The following is a 20,826-nucleotide window of genomic DNA, read 5'->3' on the forward strand; positions in this document are numbered from 1 at the left end:
ATTTGTTAAGGAAACACATTAAAAAAAAATAAATATACATAACTAAAAAAATAAAATTTATTAAATAAAAACTAACAATTCATTTAAATTATATTAAATATTAAAAATTAAAAAAATATATTCAAAGTTTTCTTTGAATAAAAAAATATATTTAACATTAATTTTAAATGTTAATATTTAATATTATTATAAATATATTTTATTTAATATTTAAAAAATAATTAAAATTGATTAAATTCAGAAAAAAATAAAAGTAATAAAAGAGACAATTTTATATAAATTAAAATATAAATCAGGGTATAAAAACATTGCGAATATAACGTATATTTGCAGAGTTCGCTTTCAAAAACCTTTTGCGTTATTTAGTGCTTAGAGGTCATAAAAGTGAATTCTATTTTATAGTCGATTCAGTAAGGCAGCATAGAAAGACATCAAAGCGAGCATAAATACACTGAACGAAGAGGTAGACCACATGGAGCGCCAAGCATGAAATGTCTTCGCTCACTTAGCCGAGCTCCAGTGCACATGTGATGCGGGCATAGCCCTAGCCCTAGCCGTAGCCAGAGGTTGGGGTTGAATGACAACCACTAACAAAACAATAAACAAAAATATATACCGAAACAGTGCAAATCCGAAAACGATGTTTGAAATATGCTTATAGAACAGACGCTGCAATCGATCGATGTTACGAGCCGACAACTCCGCGGGGGCAACAACAGAGCAGCGCAGAGTCGAACAGCGCAGCTATTAAGCACTCGATGGCAATGCTCGACGACTGTAATTGTAACCCTAGCACATAAGTAATTAGTCGCATTTATTTATGGAACACAATGCAGCTACGCATGCGCAGCGCATCCAATCGAGCGCCAGAGTCGACAGCGTTTGGAGTTTGTGTCTGCGTCTGTCAGGTGCCTGGGGGTCTTCCTCGGTGTAACATCAAATCTAGGAAAAAACTCAAATTTGAATTTATTGCTGAGCTGCTGAGGCTGCTGTGGCTGCTTGTGTACAGTAATGCCGACCCTTAAGCTATGCTACATAGAAGTGGTTCTTTGATGGGTGCCTCAAGTGCTACCTGCTGATGTTATTCCTACAAGTGAGTTAGGAAAACTTTTTGGAATTGACATTTAAATTTATCTACATAAATAAACATGAAATGATATTATAATTGTAAGAATAAGTTAATGCTCTTAAGATCACTTCAGAATAGCAATATGCATACAAATAAGGTTGTCCGAATATGCTCGAGGCTTGGGTGGAACACAGCATTTATGGATCGATTTGTAAACGTTGTCTACAATGACTCTTCATAGCTTAATAATCACACAATCTCTAGACCTATGGAAGATATAGGGCATACGCTCGAGAGCCCTGTATAATTTATCTAGAAGCTCCGAGCAACCAGACCCAAAGTGCCAGAGCACTTTGAGCAACGCCTCCTCAGCAACTATGGCTGAGTATAATTATTGAGATTACTCGGGTTATTATACTAAATAATTTATAATTCTTAAACAATTTGTAGAGCAACTTAACAGTAGCTCTCTTGTCATAATTAGTATAGCAGTTGCTGAAGGCACTGGTATATGCTAGTCGTGCATTGACTGCTGAAGCATTTACCAATTGCTGCATTCGTATCGAAAGTTCTGGCAACTTGTGGATTATGCCTCAATCACAGCTGGTCGTAAGCATTTTTCAGCTAACTGCAACGATTATTTGCGTTATAACTTCTAAGAACTTATGTGCATACAAATACAAGCTCTGTTCAAAAAGTATCACGAATTCTGATTTCCACAGTTCAATCCACAATTTAATCTTTGATTTTTTGTGGTTGTTGCTATAGAAAAATCTAAACCCAAAACCGAGGTCTATGACAAGACGATGCTATCCGTCGACTGAGCTTATAAAGACAGCATCGAAGGCATAGCTCAACAAGATCTTTTTTATGAAGTGAAAAGACTTTGGCACAAGTCAATAATATCTGATGCTTACTGATTTTTTTGAAGGGCACAAAAAAAAATTCTTAAAAACATAAAAACTTTTAAAATTCACTACGTCGATACTTTTTGAATTGACCTCATACGTAACTGAAATTTAAATCTATAACTTTCTTATTTTCATAATTAATATTTTTAATTTTCTAATTTGTATGTAAAAATCAAAGATAATTTTTTTTAGTATTATTCGATTTTGCTTTATATAAATAAATAATATGAAAATTTCTTAGATTTAGAAATGTTGCCTATGTTATATATATATATATATATATATATATATATATATATATATATATATATATATATATATAACTGTAACTGATTGAAGTCAGTTATTAACTCTCTCTCTCTCACTTCCAATAAAACAAATGTGAACTGCGCACATCAAAGTTATAGAAACGCAAAAGCATAAAATCCTGCCATTTGGTTGGCAATAATCTGTAAAAATGAGATATAAAAATGTTGAAAATTTAAAAAGTTTTGTAAATTTTAAATTTAATTTAAAAATTATTACCTGAATAGCCAAACACTGAGTGCAAATATCTTGGGCACATAGACCATGCGCTCGTTCAGTAAGACGCCTTTAACAATTTTCTCAGCTACATAAGGAGTCGACAGGCCGGGATAACTTTTTGAGATGCTAAAACGGAGTTTATAATTATATATTATGCATATATACATTATACATTATATATATATCTACCCTGCATCGCTTAGCAACGGCAAATCGCCGCTGGTCTTCATCAAATAGGTATTGGCCACAGTTGTGCGAACGTAGTCACAATCGGATAGACGCAGCTCGGCTCTTAGGGCTTCCATAAAGCCAATGATGCCATATTTTGTTGCTGTATAGATGCCAGCGCCGGGCAGTGAAATGAGTCCTATATATATTAAAAAAATTAGTTTGCAATTAAATTTTTATTTAAATCTCTTAAGTCTCACCTGCCAATGCATTGACTGCCACCAAGTGTCCAGATTTTCGTGTTATCATCTTTGGTAAAAATTCTTTTGTTGTCTGAAAAGTTGCATTGAATTTATTAATACTACATAAATACAATAAAGTTGCCATATATGACGAGGTGTGCTCAAAAAGTATGTAACAATTAAGTATAAAGGGTGACCTTAGAAGAGAGATAGAAAACGAATTTGGAATAAACAAAAAATCATTTTGATACTGAATAAATAAATAAAGGTATTGTGCAGCTTTATTTATGCCATTGTATAAAGAACAACATATGATGGCCTTGAACTCTTCTAAGAGGCTACTTGAAACTTTGATATAGATATAGATAATAATCGGGATCGCATGATCGTGTCAACAAACTCACGAGATCTTTTTCGTGTGATTAGTTTTGCTGCTACATTTAGTTATAGAAAATAGTATTACTCTTGATTTTATGTATAGTATATAAAATTTTTTATATATATATATATACAATTTTATATAGTATATATAATTTTTTTGATTTTTATACTCGTTTATGAAGTGGTAAAATCCGTTCGTATGAGTTTGTATATAAAATTTGCAGAGATGGTATCGGAATCACTTTCAGTAGAGCCCCAAAATGTGATAGGAGAGCAACTCTTTTTTGACAGATCTATAGAGAAGCGCTCATAAGGATGTATAGAGAAGCGCCCATAAGGATTGCACTGAATGCACTTAAAGAGTATCTCTACTACAGCGTTATAGTTAAGATCACTGTTAACCAGGTCCACAGTTACTCCAATAAATACTATGGATTGCCCCTGGACACAAGACAAGTCTGGACTGTTCAGTCTATACTATTGGTATCTTGAAACAAAAGTAACTAATATTTGCTGCTAGACAAATGTTGATCTACAAAGTTTCCTTTCTAATTGAGGAGGAGGATGCCCATCAAAAATCATCCTATCTAGCCAACAGCGCTTACTCTGCACACCTCGTATATAAACTATGTAAATATAAACTATGTTTCACCATAATATAGGAGCCCAGGTTAAGCTGCAGAATAGTGTCAATCTCATCGCTTTTCAGATTCGGCGTCGATGTCATTGGCATAAGCGAAGCATTGTTAACGAGAATTTCGACGGGTCCCAGTTCTTTCTCAACCTTAACTGCCATCAGTTGCAGTTCGCGTGGCGATGAAACATCATTCTGCAAAAACAAGTTCAGTCAATGATGAAAATGATCTCATTCAACTTTAATATCACTTACCTTATATGCCTTGGCCATGCAGCGCGGAATTTTCGATAGCAGCTCCACTGTCTCGTAGCAGCCTTTCGAGTTGACATCAACGACAGCTACTTTGCAGCCTCTTCTGGCCAGCTCCAGACAAATTTCACGACCCAAGCCACTGCCACCACCTGTTACCTAAGAGTTGAATATAGTCAATTAATTACACGTGTTAACATAACTTGATTAAGCAGAAACGGACTGAATTTGAATTGCTACTACATTAATTAAAAATGTTGCTTCTTTCCAATAAAATCTCTTTTCAATTTTGTAAATATCTCTTTTTGTTCACGAGATATCGTCTGCTGAAGTTAGGCATATATGAAAGACTGAGGGCCCAGGTGAGGGTATAAAGCAGCAGGGCAGTTTTTTCAACAGACGATATTTTGAAAGCAAATAAAGATTTTTTAAAAGTTCAGAAGAGGTTAACAAGTTGAAGATAAAGAGTTTTAGATATGGTAATACAATTTTTGATAAACATAGAAGTGTCATGAGATTTTAGCCTTTGATAGTACTCAACTGCTTTCAGACTGCCATAAGCCACGTGTCAAGTTTTTGGATGTGCTGCATTACTAACTACTGTTGGCCAGTGTTATTTACATACACATGCCACGTCACATATATGAATTTGGGTAAAATTTTCTTTACATATGTATTCACATGTGCTTTATGTATGCCCTAAAGCTCTCATTATGCAAACTAGTACAAATTAATTGGCTTTATTTGCAAACAATGAGCTATTCAGCTACGGTATGCACATACATCTATGCATGTGTGAGTGTGTGTGTGCATGCTTAAATATCCAAAAACTGATTATGTTTGATTTAAGTCTTGCCCGTAATTAAAATGATGTGACCCCCATTGGCTGGACGTCAATTGAACACTTGAACTATGTTATATATACTTAATTTTATTAAAAACACAAGAAAATGTGCTGTAGTTCGAGAGTGCTCGACTAGGGTATACCCTGCAGCAGCAGTAGCTGTGCTTATTCAATAATTTTTAAGTTAATTAACTGATCTTAATTAAATTTGAACACGCAAAAGGTAAGTGAGTCTTAGCTCAACTAAATGCGCTTTAAAACTGAATTTTTTCTATGCCGTTTGGGTGAGGTAAGGTATTCAAGGTATTAAATATATAAGATTTTATAGTTGCAGACCTCAAATAACTGAAGTTTGTTATCAAAAGTTATCGATAATTGGAAATAAACTTAATCTGCTTATGCTATAAACGAAGTAAAGCTTAAGATATCAACGCTTAAGCTATATAGAGCGAGCTCTTCATGGCCACAGATGCAGATATAGATCAACTCAACTATCGATTCAGATCAAGAATATAAATATGTCTATGGCTCTCACATAAGTTCTGTGCAAAACATATTACCTGCCTTACACTCTTTCACTTTGTACAGGGTATAGAAATTCCATTCAAATAAAAGACTCTGCTAAAAACGTAAAGGGGACTATAGAGACGTTGCGGAAGTCTTTATCTGCTTATCTTAAGTTCATATTAATAATGTTATCTGCATTTCTATATCTATTTTTGTTTTTTTGCGCATCTTCATTTGATAGGAATCTTGTTATCTTTGCTTTTTTCATTTCTGCTGCCACAGCCAGAGCGAAGCTGCGCAAACGTCATCAATTTTGTATGTAAACAAACACGCACACATATGCATATGTATGCATGTATGTGTGCGTATGTGTGTGTGCATTAATGGAAAGAAAACAAAAGTGAAGTTCATAATCTTTTTAGCAAAATACAAAAACCTGTTTGTGGCGCATTGGTATGGGTTAGCTGCCATTTGTATCTGTGTAAGCCAGCGACTGCCAGAGTATAGAACAAACTGAGCTTTAATGACGAATACCTGATGTTACTTACGACCCACCTACAAGCGAATGGAATTCGAAAAAAATATATAAACACAAACAACTTTATGCATGTTAGAGATCTGCTTGATAAACGTGTGTGTCTGTGTGTGTGCTTACACTTACTTATATACATACATCAGTTTTGGCAGCTGTCTTGACCTTGCCGTAACGGTCAATTGACATGGCATACGTTTAACTATATATGCATATATGTATCTATGTATGTGCGAAAATTAAAATAGCACCATTCAAAGTTACACTTAATGTTGGGAACTTAAATTAACCTTAAATGCATTAAATTTAAATTAACAAAAATATTAAAATTGTTCATATACATACACGTATATCTGTATGTATATGTGTGCGAAAAATAAAATAGCACCGCAAGCAATTGAAAATCAAATTACGATTTTCAAGTCAAACCAACTTGGATCGCACGTAATTTCATAAAATTTATTAACAAAGCCAAATTCCAAAACATTCCATTTTTGTTCAATATATCCCAGTGGTGCTATTATTTGTTTCCCCCGACCCCGACCAAAGCCATATTCAAATTTACGACAATTCATTTGATATTCAGAACTCATCAAAGAGTAGCGACCAAATATGGATTGACATCATTTATATATACACTCGTTGACTATTTAAGGTACGCATGGCAAAAATACTTTGTTTTAATAAAAAAAAAATAAACTAAACGAACGCAATCGAGCCACACCCATTTGTTGAACCGCATGACATGGGTGAGAGTTAACTGTATATGAAAACTACATGTGCCGTTACACTAATTAATTTAGCTATACAATATAACTGGATGTACAAACATTTGTGTGCCTTTGAAGTATTAAGAAACTATTTGCTGTATAGAGTTACAGAATGCGAGCGGGCTTAACGGACTGCATCAAGGTCAAAAGGTAACTGCAATAAAGGTGGACAGGCTATAACAGCTCTAGATCCCTTAAGCTTGATGATCTCAGCTTAAAAACTGTGAACGCCACGCCTCCAAGAGGCGAGCTTCTATAACTTTTAGTCAAGCTATAGAGCAGGCCAATAGTAGCTCAGGCAGGTGTCTCACTGTACAGCTATAAAAGTTCAAGCTCGTTGTGTCTTGCCCCCAATGGGTGAACTTTTAAAAAGAATCTAGTCAATTTATCCAGGTATATATAGTCCAAATTCCTAGCAGCCTCCATATCTATATATAATTTATGTAGAAATTGCCACGCCTCCAGTGGGCGTCTTAGCAGTCTAACACTCGAGTACACTTATTCCCAAGACTCACGAATTCTTTCTGTTTGACATTTTGAGCACACGACTGAGTCACAAAACACCTGGGCTATAGGGCTGCGCGCCCACCTGTGCTTACCAATGCCACCTTGCCGCTAACATCCTTCTCCTTCAAGCCCAAGGCGAACAGATAGTCCAGCAGGTGCTTAAGGAACACGGCAAGCAGAACGAACGGCAGCAGGCATAGGAAAACGATAATTTGCAAGTTGTAACCGAGACGCGTTCGCTCATCGTTGCGCTGCGCCTGTGCCGCAGTGGGCGAGGGCGTGGCCGATGGAGCAACATTCGAGCTGGGCGCTGCAGTCGATGTGGTCCGCGTGATTGTTGTTGTGGTAGCTGTTTCAACCATGTTTATGCAGTTGCATAAAAGCACAATTTTTTACTTATTTATTTTATTTTTAGCGTTAATGGAACCGCACGTGCGTTGAGCTAGCAATATCAAATAAAACTAAAATAATGCGCTCAACTTTCCGTACTCTTCCACACAAGCTGCAGATCGCTCTCTGGCAACTTTTTCATATATCGTTGTCGTCGAGTTATCTGGTTTGGTGTAGCAAGCCGACAACAAGTCGGTTCTCCGCTCTCCCAATGCCAGTCGCTTGGCTGTAGGTGCTTGGCTTTTTCTTCGAGTGGAATTCAATGGTTCATGTAGAGAGAGGGAGGGGAAGAGAGAGAGGAAGAGAGAGAGAGAGAGAGAGAGAGAGTATTGCATGTGTAGGCAGTTTCACCTGATGTCTTGACTTCGGCTTCACAAGCATTGAACATAAATATGCAGTTAACGAAAGCTCAACAGTGCGAGCGTGCGAGCGTGCGAGTCTGCTCGACTAACATATACCCTATACGCACAAATTGCCTGAATGAGGCAATAATCAAGTGTATACCCTGCTTTATTAGTATACATGCACGTAGTTAACAACGCTCAGCAGTGCCTAAGACAGTAGTCGACTAGCAAATACCCTACATATATAGACAGTTTTACTGTAACAGTAATCTCTTGAATACAATGCATTAATATAAGTATTATTAAAGCTTTTAGCTTTTAGTGTGCTTTAATAGGGCATGTTCGACTAGAATATGCCCAGAAATGAAAGAGCAGCTCTTCGTAAAACTTGATGCATAGACGTTATGAAATAAGTTTATTGTTTATTGTTTATTGTTCGATCTCAAATGTTCAATGTTCAATCGTAAATAGTTTTTATATTCATATGTAATAGACATTTTATATTGTTTTATATATAAGGAGAAACGCCAAGAATGTCAAGTTATTCATAGCTCTAAACAAAATAGATGTTATAGAAGCTACGTGTTAGTTGTTAAGTCTCCAGCGCTTATAACGAGATCGACGCGCTTATATATGGGAACAGACTGAACTGTGCCCTTCAACATTATAGATATACTATCAAGATTAAGCCTATATATACTATCAAGATAAACAATATACCCTGTTGCGCAACATACAGAATATAAATAGAAGATTTTGCAGCTTCACTCATTCTGGATATTTTTGAATGCAGCTTAACTTAATTTGTTCTAGAAATGTTAATATATATATTGGATACTTATATATTCATGTACAGCCATATATATATTACAGGCTTAGACGCCCTTAACTTGCTGAATACTTATTTCAAATCTTTTTTCGCCTCTGAGTACAACTTTGAGTATTTTTCTTTCGCGGAATTCACTCAAGCATTTGGTATTGCAAACAGGTCCGCCAACCTTTCGATGGCAGCTCTCGAAGTTACAAAGAGAAAGCCGTATAGATTACAATATTGTGAGCGAAATTAAGATTTATTGTAAATATAGTTTCGATTATAAATATAACGCACTTATTGATTAAACCACACATGGCTGAAGGCAAAATAAAAACCCATTAAACATCTGCTTTCTGATCTTTGACTCTTCGCACATGTTCTTTGGCAAAAAACGAAGAGGCTACAAGAAATGAACAAAAACAAATAACTTAACAGCTATTTTCAACAAGACGGCATATAGCAGATGTTCGCTATATTTAAGCCAAGAAAATCTTTATTTTAGACAGATATTTACTTTAACATAGATGTGGCAGTCTACAGCTGAGGCCATTCTGTAAAGTAAATGTTGCTCTATAGTGGACTAGTCTTAAGTATTTAAGAGTTTGGTAATATTTAATGATAGTAAAGTTTTTTCAAGTTTAGGTAGCTTGGGTCTTATGATAGATTTGTTATAGAAGTTTATATAATAACAGACAGAGAGATGAGGTAACGCAAATAACTTTGTTGATCTGTTAACAAAAATATTTTAACTATCGACTGGGTGCAAATGTTGCATGTGCTCTGAAATTTAATGATCCATTCACTAAAATTTTATTTTAATTAATTTTAATTTACTTACCAAAATCTGCAACAAGACAAACTATACATAAACATTTTTGTATACATTAGAGTTCGTTTAACATGACAAATTTATTTCTAATAGATCATTAAACCCCTACTCTTCCCATCCAAAATTCATTTTAATTCTTTAAAACACATACTTCTTTTACATCGAGTTTAAACACATTTAAAACACTTACGATAACAGAGTCTATTACACTCAATAGCATGTTTTATTATAATATACTAATATGTTCACGTTGAATGTGTATAAAGCTCAAATATTAATCAAATATATTTATACATAAATATATATTCTTTTTGCACAATAAAATTAATTATTTTTAGTTTTTCAAAACCATATTTATATAAAGTTAAGATTTGGATTTATTACATTTTATATATATTATGTAAATATTCATTTATATTAAGGTTAAAATACACGTATAAATTTAACATACAGTATTATTGTAATAAATACACATTCATATATATGAACATATATAATTTATGTTATATTCAAGAAAAAATTTAATTAAAAAACCAAATTCGTTTTCACTTTATCATTAAAAACGAAATTTGTATTGTCAATATGTAGATGTCATTGTTTTAAAACATTTCCTTAGGAATGATAATTATAACGCTTAAATAACTTTAAAACTTAATTTAAGTATACTAATTTAAGTAATACTAATTATTGTACTGCCAACGATCCAAATTAGGGCAACTTTAGGGCACATTCTGAAAGCAAAATCAAATTATTAATAAATTACTGCAGGAACAAATAAAATTCAAATTACTTTTTAAATTCAACAAATGGTTCGCATGCTGGTGCAGTTTTGTACTTTGTGGATTTCGTAGCAAGGCAACGGCCGCCTTTTCTATAATGCCCTCGATGCTCTGCAGCAGCAAATCCTTTTGTTCACACTTGATAACCAGACGATAGTTTCCGTCTATTGTACGGGAAACTTGCCAATCAGCAGGTACATGTAGTATATCGGTGCTATCATTGCTTTCATTTTCCTCTTTAACGTCGTCATTCAATGTTGTGGGGCGATATTTTCTTTTGGCATTCGGTCCATCCACTTCATCATCTTCAGCAGCATCTGACAATAATCTCATTTTGGTCTTCTCCAGCTGTCGTTCGTCCTGATTACGATCGCGCTTAGGACAAGTGCAAATTTTCAAATATAACACCTGCTGACCTAGTATATCCCCACTACAAATATATAAATATGATTATCTAAAATAGATTTTTGTAAGTAGTCAACGACTTACTTGCTGTTCTCCAAGCAAAAAACCAAACAAGTTTCTTTGCGGCCAAAGCATGAATTTTGACAGGAAAAACTAAATGCCAACGTTTGACGTACTAAGCCACCGCTGTGTTGGCTGGAACGACTCATGTTCAATGGCACAAGTACAGAGTATCTTTCGCCAATACTCTTCCCATCAGACGTGCCGCAATATGTTGTATTCGGATTCTCACAGCGCAGCAGACTTTCGCGCATGCTCTGATTAGCCTTAACTACAAGAAAAGAAGAAATTGAGGTAATGAGGTGCAGGATGTATATTTCTATATACTTACTGGGATCAGTGCTCAAATGATTCTGACAGCGCAGCACTGGTCCACTGACATCTTTAACGAAGCACAGAAATGCTCGCAAATTTAGCGGCTGAATTGGCATTTTGGTTTTAAACTTAACATCAATATTGAATGTTTTATTCATGCGTATATACAGCTTGTTCAATGGCATCGAAAACATCCAGTGCGACTTAGGCGGCTCCTCCAATACCATGCTAAAATGATAATCGCCATTGTTGTGATTCTCCAATTTGGGCAACGAGCTTATCTGTGTCTTGATATCCTGCAGCATCATTTCACGCAAAACTGATTGCTGCATTGTAGAATACAAATATATATAAAATACATTAATGAGCTCAGTTTACCATAGTATAGAAGTCTTGCAAGGGCGAACAACGACTACACTAGCATAGCACAGACTTGCATTTGAGCTCCATTGAGTAAATGATAAATGTATGTAGAGGCATGAATACGTATGTTTTCTCTCTAATTAATCAATCAATAATATACGATTTCCAGATATGTCAAGCTATGTCATATGTCAAGCATGAATAATATTGATTGATTGAAATTAATATTTGGCGTAATTTTGAGGCTCGGAGAGAACATCAAACTAAGAGTTCTATTATGTAGGCTTGCCTGACTAACAGATACCTTACAAATTGCTTTGGGCTGCCTTTTCGAAACTATAATAGCTTATAACGTCAAATATGTAACTAAATAAGGAAAAGTTAAGGATTCGTTGTACTAGTTCTACTTATGGAGCATATTTATAGCAACTTGGCTAATACTAGGCAATAGAAGAACTCCAGTTTATTACTCCAGTTTATACATGTACATAGAAGAGGTAACAGAAACAGTATATGCTTTATATCAACAAAAGAGGATGCCCTCTTCAACCCTATTCAAAGTGGTAAGGTGTATAAAAATGAAAATAAAATGTGAATAGAAGCAGTTAGTGTGTATTGAACTTTTAACTGCAATGGGTTTCCTAGGCATACGTTTGTCGCGTCAACCCATTCAGGGCAAAGGCAAACTTGTTCATGGCTTGCTTATTATGCTCATAATTATGTTGACCTTGTTTGGACTATTCTCCAATCGGTTTACGTTGCGTGGACGACAGCGTTATGTCTTTTCGAAGAAGATTTTTGCATATTCCATAATGGTGACCACGATATTTATGAGCATCTACGTACGACAGATATATCAGGATTACATAAATTCACAGCTTAATCTGCGCGATGCTGTCAAATTATACAGCTATATGAACATCACGGTGGCAACTATTAACTTTTTTACCCAAATGATAATGAGCAAAACGGCTGGTAAAATGATGAGCACAGTTCCCTTATTCAAGACATTGAACGAATTGCACATTGATAGTGGAGCAATAAGGAAATCTGTAATGTTGGCACTAATCAAAGTACTTGGATTTCCGCTAGTTATGGAGTTTGCTTTGGTCATGCAACAGAGGCGAAATGAGCCGGATGTCTATTGGACCTGGACGCTGCACAAGTTGTTTCCAATGATTATATCAAATTTTTTAAACAATTGTTATTTCGGTGCCATGATCATAGCTACGAACATTGCAGAGGCCGTCAATGAGAGGCTTAAAGCGGTTGTAGACCAGGTGAATTTTATGCAACAAGCGCTAAATAGACAACTTCAGTCGAAATACTATCGTATACAGAGATATTGCACATTAGCGGATGAGCTTGATGATCTGGCAATTAAATATAAAATAATTTGCGTAAAAAGTACAGAGTATATGGCCCTGATGTCACTCTCAATAATTCTATCATTGATTTGCCACCTTCTGGGTATTACAGTTGGGGTCTTTAATCAATATTATGGCATAGCCGAGTCCATCATTGTTGGCAAGCAGTTCGATGGATTTGGTGCACTCATCAATTTAGTGTTTCTGACCATATCAATTTTGGAAATAGGCTTACTGACTTATGTGAGCAATGATATATTAAATGTAATTCGAACTACGGGCAGCTCTCTGCAAGAAATCAATCTACAAAATGCTGATTGGCGTTTTCGTCAAAGTGTTCACGCATTTGCCCTGCAAGTTAATACAATCAAATACAGAATCAAGCCAATGGGATTGTTCGAAATTGATATTTCGCTTATAACAAGTGTACTTTCTGCGGTAGCCAGTTTTTCACTCATACTGGTCCAATCCGATCTCTCCCAGCGTTTTAAGTAGTCAAATAATTACCTGACTAAATTGCATCAAATTGCCTGACTGCAATGAAAATAAAAATAAATTAATAAAAGTAACAAGAATTTGTTCTATTTGCTTACGTTTAGACCGTGCAGAAAGGCCATCGGCTCCATGGGTCTGCAAATATGTATACAAATTTAAATATTTGTAATAGCTAACTAAAATACGATTCGATTACTAATCAAAAAAGTATCGTTTTGCAATTTACTTCCTCTATCGTATATATTGCATGTTTTTCAACACTAAATTAAGATCGAATTCTGTGTAAGATCCTTTTGCACATTCAAGTTAATTTTTGAATAAAAATAATCGTAATACATATAAAAAAAAATGTAACCTATATATTGTACTTCAATTATTGCTTACATATCGTCTATGACACTTCCAATGCTAATACTCTCCTGTGATGTGGAGCCAGCTGCCTCAAATGTTTCCTGCTCCTCCACAACGTACGCAGGCCTGCAAGTGCAAATCCATTAACCACATGCAAATATACACAATCACACATACACAAACAATGCGTATGAGATTGCACGCAACAGCTTGTTTATGGCTCTTACTGATAGCGATTATCTCATACCTCTTTTTCTGGCGAGACATTCTAAATGTAATGTATTCACACTTTTGCAATAAACGTTATCATTTATGTGCATATATTAATTGAATTTATTATTGTAAAACGCAGCAAGTTAACAATTACGTCTTCTTCTTTTCATGTCGTCAGTCACAGCGTGGCGGAACAACCAGCTGGGTTACAGCTATCGTATACAGCTGCTTATCGATATATTGAACAATTATTATCGTTGATTTTCCGTAAAAGCTTTGCTTAATTTAAACGTTAAATTAAAATTCAAATGCTTCTCCACATGTTCATTAAAAATCTTACATAGAAGTCATTGGTTGGTCATTGGACTTAACATTTATTTAAATTTATTTATATACACTTTCAATACGGTAAAGTGAACAAAAACAATAACTTAGCAAAAAATATATACACATTTTAAACAAACTTTCAACGTTCAACAGTCAACAATAATATGAATATTCCGCCTAACTCTATTTGATTGTTGTATCAATATGAACATCGTTTGGTGCCGCAGTGTCTGTCGTTAAATCTGAAACTGTTTCCGCCCGTTTGTTGGAATGCCTGTGACAATGGAAAATAATACATATAAATTTATATAAAACATTTATGACTTAGATATGTATATATTATTTCTTTGGAAACACTCACTTTTTATAAAACATATTTTGACTAGTTTTGTTATTTTTTATAATACTTTCTTGATAGCTTACACACATAATTCAATAGTATTGGGGAATTTACTATCTATTGTACAGGCATATGACAATTTTCCTTTATTTCATATGAAAGTTTTAAATAAAAAAATATACTATTTACCTGTAAAATACGTAATGTTGAAGCATGAAAAATACGTCAAAGAGCACTGAGAAAAGGCCAAGGCCAAACTTGGTTGGGTCACCAAATATTGAAGCCCAATCATCTATGGAAAAATATACAAAAATAAATTTACATATAATTTGTACGATTTTCCTTCCTATTACAAACAATTTACCATAATTATGAGCATTTAATAACATTTGTAGCATACTCAGTGTGCCACCAGTAAAGTCCAATAAAATATTACCAATACTCCTAAGAATAAATGTTTATATAAAAGTATAACAGTTATATTCAAATATTCATACGTACCATCCCTCAGTACTTTTTCTCTTATAGTTCATTAGCGCTTGTGGAATATATTTAATAATTGTAATCGTCAATTTGATATAGCTACAATAATGGATCACATTAGTATTACAATCAATATATTTATATGTATAACTCAATTATACCTGCAGTAGTATAGAAAATCTAGCCAGTGTATAACAGAGCCACCAGCCAGTCCCATTGATATGATTACCAAAAGCGCAAATATCAACAAGAGACCATATGCGATCCTTGATACTCGTTGCTGTCCACGCTATGATATTAAAAAAAAGAAGAAAGCAAAGAAAACTGTTATATATGACAGCTGCTCATGGATATGTAATACACATGCATAACAGAATTTTAATATAAAAATATTTATAACAGTATTATACTATTAAAACACTTTTAAGAAGCAGCAGAAATCATCTAAATGTGAGCAATATTATGAAAACAAATTGTTATACACGTGTATAACAGAATTAGGTGGTAAATTTCAGTGTTAAAACTTAAGGCAAATAAAGCTAAATGCTTAAGCTTCAAGAGAAGCTCAGTTGGAAGATATTAAACATAGTATTCTATTTGGCTACAGTAAGTAATAGCAAGCCCTTTGTCTGGTCAACATATCACTAAGAATCTTGTGTACAGTATTATATATATGTACTACAACTCATCGCAGCAAATAATTACCTCATATCTGAAGCACTGTCCGATTGTAATGCATGTTGCAAACATGGCATGCAATGAGAAGACGACATCATTCAGCATAACCGGATTAACGCCGCGCGGATGTCGTTCGCTATATTCGTCTTGTAGACTTTTGATAAAGAAGAGTCCGCAGTTGAACATGCTATACAGAGTGAAGCCAACAATATTCAGTGCTAGAAAATCGAAGTTTAAGCCCTCAACCGATTTACGCCTATAGTTGATCCAGATTTGTGGATAAAACGACACGGACCAGGCCACAAAATATATCCAGCCAAAAACAATGGAAGCATAGATTATGGCATTCGACTTGGCCACAAGGACACGAACAAAAACATTTTCAGTGCTGCCAGAATGGAACATATTTAAGATTATATAGATATATATATACGTCAGTGCTCGATCCACTCACATTGATAAGTCGTTAGAGTTGCTCTTCGCTGTAACCTCCACATGACCCGCCGCTAGACCCGTTACAACAACAGTTTGTTGGGCTGAAGTGCCTTTGAGGCATATAAAAGATTCGGGATCCAAATCCAAATGATTGTCATACTGTTTGATCAGAGTTACTGAGATGTCTTCCGTTAGGTCTTCGCTGTGAAATTGTAAGAAATCAAGTTGTGTTTTATATTAATATAAATATAAATCGAATCGAGCTTTTTTATACTCTATAAACAAATGAAACACTATTGACTCGCTGACCATGCATCAAGAGATATAACAGCTAGTCACAATATTTTACTAAAATTATATTTTAAAATTCATAGTATATATAACGATTTAAATTAAGGTTTCAACTTCAATCGCGTTTTCAAATTAAGAACCTACTGGCAAAAGCCTTTCCAAATCATATGTCTTTACTCTTACAATAATACCCATCCTATTCCTTATACTCTCAACTCACCTGACATAAACCACAAAACTTTTATTGTCATTTACCAACACTGTCAAGTCGTGAGTGTTGACGGTAAGTAAATTATTTGCTGTTGCTCCTGATAGTCCAATTGTAACTGCAATTGATAACAAAACAGTTTTATTTTTAGCATTTGACTTTGTTGAATATTAATGAAAAAACAACAACAATAACAACAACTTACCGTACAATACAACAACAAGCAATTGGCGCAAATAACGCCAACGATAAACCATTTTTTTGTCGTCTTAAAACACCTGCAAATTAAGTTGTTCCTTTACCATTTTAATTACCAAGAGCTTAAAAATAAGAAAAAAAAATTAAAATGATAAAGTAATATTATATAATAAAATATTTAAATAGAAGTAAAATTACATAAAAAAGAATTAATTAAATTTCCATATTTGAGACCAATTATTAGTGTTTAAAAATAGCAAGGCAAAAAAATATATTCAAAATTCTAAAATAAATTTTAATTTTTAATTAATTAATAATAAATAGATATATATAAAATATAGTAAATAATTATAATATGCATTAGAAATATATAATTAAAAAAATAATTTAAAAAAAATTATTTCCTTAGAAAATATACATTTTTAATTTTTTATTTAGTTATATATAGGGTTTATTTTATATATATATTTATTCTTAATAATTATATTGGGCAATATTTTAATTATCTATTTTTAATTAAAATTCTAAAAACTATTATTATAAATGTTATTACTAAAACAAATTTACCTTAATTTACTTAATAATATAGTATAAAATACATAGTATATATGAGTGCGTGAGTAATCTGAAGCTGGAATTTGCTTAATTGCTTTGCATTTCGCAATCTATTTTTATTTCACTTGTAATTCACTTTTTTATGTACTTCAGTTCATTAACTCTCGGTATATATTCAGTATACATATAGCTAATATATCTTCATTGTGTTAATTGAGAGTCATACAGTCAATAGGCATTCAGGCCACAACATTTACAGCCAATCAATTCTGAAAGGAAATTGAAGATCTGAAGCAATGCAAAAAGCAAATAACGCCGCATTCAGGAGAACAATTTGATCAGTGATCAGAGATTTCAAACTACATACAGCAAAAAGTTAATATGAATAGATAAATAAAAACTTAGATACAAATACACTTTCTGATCAATACAGAATATGATGTGGTGCTATTATTTTTACCCTACTTTAGATACTTTCAGATATGTATAGAGGTCAACTATATTACAACTTCAGCAATAATCAGCATGAACACCGCGTACTGCACTACACGTACTTGAGTTTAAAAAATACTTTCTGATTGAAATTCACCTACTAGCTTATAACTTATAGGTATATCTCAACAGTTATACAATGACAAAACTTGATATTGATTATTCACGCTTCTATAGCTGTGAAAGATTTGCTGTTAACGGCTTTGGTATGATCTCTAGGAATATTTTCATTTTCGTAGACACGCTTACATATATCCCAAATTTAAAGTTAAGTGCACAAAACCAATATACTCTTTTCAGTATCACACATCAAGCCCGCTTCAATGTTTGCTTTTAGCAAACTTAAACCATTCCTGAGAACTCCTCTTTAATTATCAACAATATATCTGTGAATTACCTTTTATGAAATATTGTTATTTGTTGTATGAATTAAAAAACGCGACCTTTTCGCGCGTTCCACGATATAACAAAAGACATCTCAAAAAACGAAAGCAAAGCTTTTATACTTTTTTTTACACGCACAAGCCCAACTAACAACAATCTACAACGAGTCATATAGAGTCATAAACCTACTACGTACATACGTATATGACTGTGTGAGTCTGTATGTCAGCACTATCAAAAGACGCTTGTATACGAATGTATCAAGTAACATATACAATCACAGACATTCATATGGCGGAGGTTCTACAAATCAAGCCGCCTTGACTATGACATGCTGCACTCTATAAAACAAGTAAAAACTTAACAAACGGGTGCTAGCGACTGCTCAATGCTCGTTCAAGGTTAAAAAATAACTAAAGTTTTGTTTATGCAATATAGCTTGAAGATTATCCAAATGTAGAGATAGATAGCTGTGGACCTGTTGATCAGTGATCCACATGGTAAACCTTGTGATCTCCAAAACTATGGAGCATATGCATTAGCATGGCCTAAGCAACGTTTCTTTGAGATTCTTAGTCAACAGAATATAACTTACGAGCTCATGCCCGCAATAGGTATAGCTATATAAACCTCATCTTCATATATTTCAGTTTGAAATATCTAACTCAACTCTACTTGAAGTATGGCACACTAGAAACGCCTCCTTTAGGCTAGGCCACTTAACCTAGAGTTTTTTATGCCGCGTAATTATATGTGTTAATATTTCAATTTTCATGACTTTGGCAACACAGCTTATATTCTAGAAGCTATAATTCAGCCATGCCTCTAGTGAGCGTAAGCAAAGCTCTAAGATACTATCAGATAAGTGTGCCTAGCAGTATATATATTCAAAATTTCGCAGATGCCAAGATGAGAAAGGCAGCAAGCCAATATGGTCTTTTCGCTATGTGAGCGAGTATATCAATTTGAATAGCTTATCAGTCGAGCATTTATTTTTCAAATTTAAAGTCTTCAGCTACTTCCCGATTCTATGGGCAGATGGACGGACGAGGGTAAACACAGTATATACCACACATAAATATAAATGCTGCAACACCGATATACTCTTATTAACTAAGTGAGCGAGTATAATTAATCTTTACTTGATATATCAGTTGAGCTTATTTGGATTTCATAACTGAGAGGTGCAATTCACAAGAAGCCAATATACTCGTTTCTATTTTGAATTGCCTATTCATTCAGATATTCAGCTATTGATAGCAAAAGCAGATGACTTTGCAAAAATCGTATACAACATCCTGAATATAAACTTATCAGGCTCGTTGATAAGCCTAATCGGGCTAGTTACAATACGTAGTTGTTGTTGTTGCTGCTGTTGTATTAATGATGCATGTTGCAATAAATTGGCTAATCAATTGATTGCGGTAATCAATGATGATTCGAACTAAAACTTCAACCGCACAAAGTTAGCCGACAGCATACTAAATAAAGAGTTGGAAGTATAAATACGATTCTTAAAGAATGTACACTTTATGGGCGCTATACAACTATATATAGCTGTCAAATATTTGCTGACTTAGCCATTTGTTTAAATTAACAATGCAAATATATTAGCCAATTGGTCGTTTTCCGATATCGTTTTGCAGCCGGATTAGAACTTTCACTTGAAAGTTGGCTCACGTTGGAAAGCACAACAACAGAAATGTCGAAGTATCTAGGCGACATTTGATTTATTTTTTTTTTACTTTTTTATACATACACAAAACAGTATTTACGCACTCGAATAAAAGTGTGTATTTACAACTCGAATCGAGAACTAAAAAACATTTTCGTATTGCATTTAAACAACGTGTACAACTTACCACTCGCTAGCTTAAAGTGTGTTCAACGATACGCGACTCTCAAGATACTGAGGCACCGTACAACGGCGCCTCAATACTTTATATGAAACGAGCCAGTGTGCTGTGATCGGGTGTGCCTGACTACTACATACCCTTAACGGCGTGATGCGCTGCGATTTACTGCATTCTACAACAGAAAATCACGGAGACGCCTTCTGTCGAAAATGCCATAGAAGTGACGTGTTTATATACTCTTACGTATTTATAATCTGATCTGACTCTGATCACTTTTAGCGCATGAACTTAGCCTTATTATATGTATGCACATGTGGAAAACAGAACTTGCTTTTGGTGATGCTGCTTTTTGAAAGCGGAATATATATCAATTTATATATAATATAATTAATATTCTAGAATACCTTACTAGACTATATAAACATAATTTGGTAATTTTAGTAAGACGTACGAGCTGTTTATAAAACTACATTTTGATACGAGTTTTAAGAAAATCGAACTATAACTTGAAA

At 34.0% G+C, this 20,826-nt stretch overlaps 4 protein-coding genes across 6 annotated transcripts; 1 reads left to right on the plus strand and 3 right to left on the minus strand.

Annotated features, from left to right (window-relative positions):
- Nucleotides 1-2,336: 2,336 nt before the first annotated feature.
- LOC111603486 (short-chain dehydrogenase/reductase family 16C member 6) lies at nt 2,337-7,811 on the minus strand. The gene is made up of 7 exons (XM_023321083.2): nt 7,435-7,811; nt 4,186-4,341; nt 3,949-4,125; nt 2,934-3,006; nt 2,695-2,872; nt 2,506-2,631; nt 2,337-2,429 (listed from the first exon to the last, which is right to left on the minus strand). The coding sequence occupies exons 1-7, from the start codon at nt 7,702-7,704 to the stop codon at nt 2,342-2,344; spliced, it is 1,068 nt and encodes a 355-aa protein (XP_023176851.2). The 5' UTR covers nt 7,705-7,811; the 3' UTR covers nt 2,337-2,341.
- A 2,575-nt stretch (nt 7,812-10,386) lies between these two features.
- On the minus strand, nt 10,387-14,247 carry LOC111603481 (tumor protein 63). Of its 2 annotated transcripts, XM_023321072.2 has the most exons (8): nt 14,102-14,247; nt 13,888-13,980; nt 13,602-13,638; nt 13,516-13,542; nt 11,295-11,604; nt 10,988-11,234; nt 10,510-10,928; nt 10,387-10,450 (listed from the first exon to the last, which is right to left on the minus strand). In XM_023321072.2, exons 1-8 carry the CDS (start codon nt 14,119-14,121, stop codon nt 10,428-10,430), a joined length of 1,176 nt encoding a protein of 391 aa, XP_023176840.1. In that variant the 5' UTR covers nt 14,122-14,247; the 3' UTR covers nt 10,387-10,427. The 2 variants fall into 2 exon arrangements, with proteins under 2 accessions (XP_023176840.1, XP_023176841.1); XM_023321073.2 differs by lacking the exons at nt 13,516-13,542; nt 13,602-13,638; nt 13,888-13,980; nt 14,102-14,247 and adding an exon at nt 11,657-11,799.
- On the plus strand, nt 12,203-13,503 carry LOC111603480 (putative gustatory receptor 94a). The gene has a single exon (XM_023321071.2). It carries the CDS (start codon nt 12,274-12,276, stop codon nt 13,501-13,503), a length of 1,230 nt encoding a protein of 409 aa, XP_023176839.2. The 5' UTR covers nt 12,203-12,273.
- A 279-nt stretch (nt 14,248-14,526) lies between the features above and the next one.
- Nucleotides 14,527-20,520, minus strand: LOC111603490 (cystinosin homolog). 2 transcript variants are annotated; one of them, XM_023321089.2, is made up of 10 exons: nt 20,321-20,520; nt 17,035-17,149; nt 16,842-16,947; nt 16,350-16,532; nt 15,923-16,283; nt 15,379-15,506; nt 15,236-15,316; nt 15,099-15,178; nt 14,924-15,026; nt 14,527-14,668 (listed from the first exon to the last, which is right to left on the minus strand). In XM_023321089.2, the coding sequence occupies exons 2-10, from the start codon at nt 17,084-17,086 to the stop codon at nt 14,578-14,580; spliced, it is 1,185 nt and encodes a 394-aa protein (XP_023176857.2). In that variant the 5' UTR covers nt 17,087-17,149; nt 20,321-20,520; the 3' UTR covers nt 14,527-14,577. The 2 variants fall into 2 exon arrangements, with proteins under 2 accessions (XP_023176857.2, XP_023176859.2); XM_023321091.2 differs by lacking the exon at nt 20,321-20,520 and adding an exon at nt 18,472-18,487.
- Between the last annotated feature and the right edge of the window lie 306 nt (nt 20,521-20,826).

This window comes from Drosophila hydei, unplaced genomic scaffold, assembly GCF_003285905.1.
Source record: "Drosophila hydei strain 15085-1641.00,03,60 unplaced genomic scaffold, DhydRS2 tig00008144-arrow-arrow-pilon, whole genome shotgun sequence".
Taxonomy (NCBI): domain Eukaryota; kingdom Metazoa; phylum Arthropoda; class Insecta; order Diptera; family Drosophilidae; genus Drosophila; species Drosophila hydei.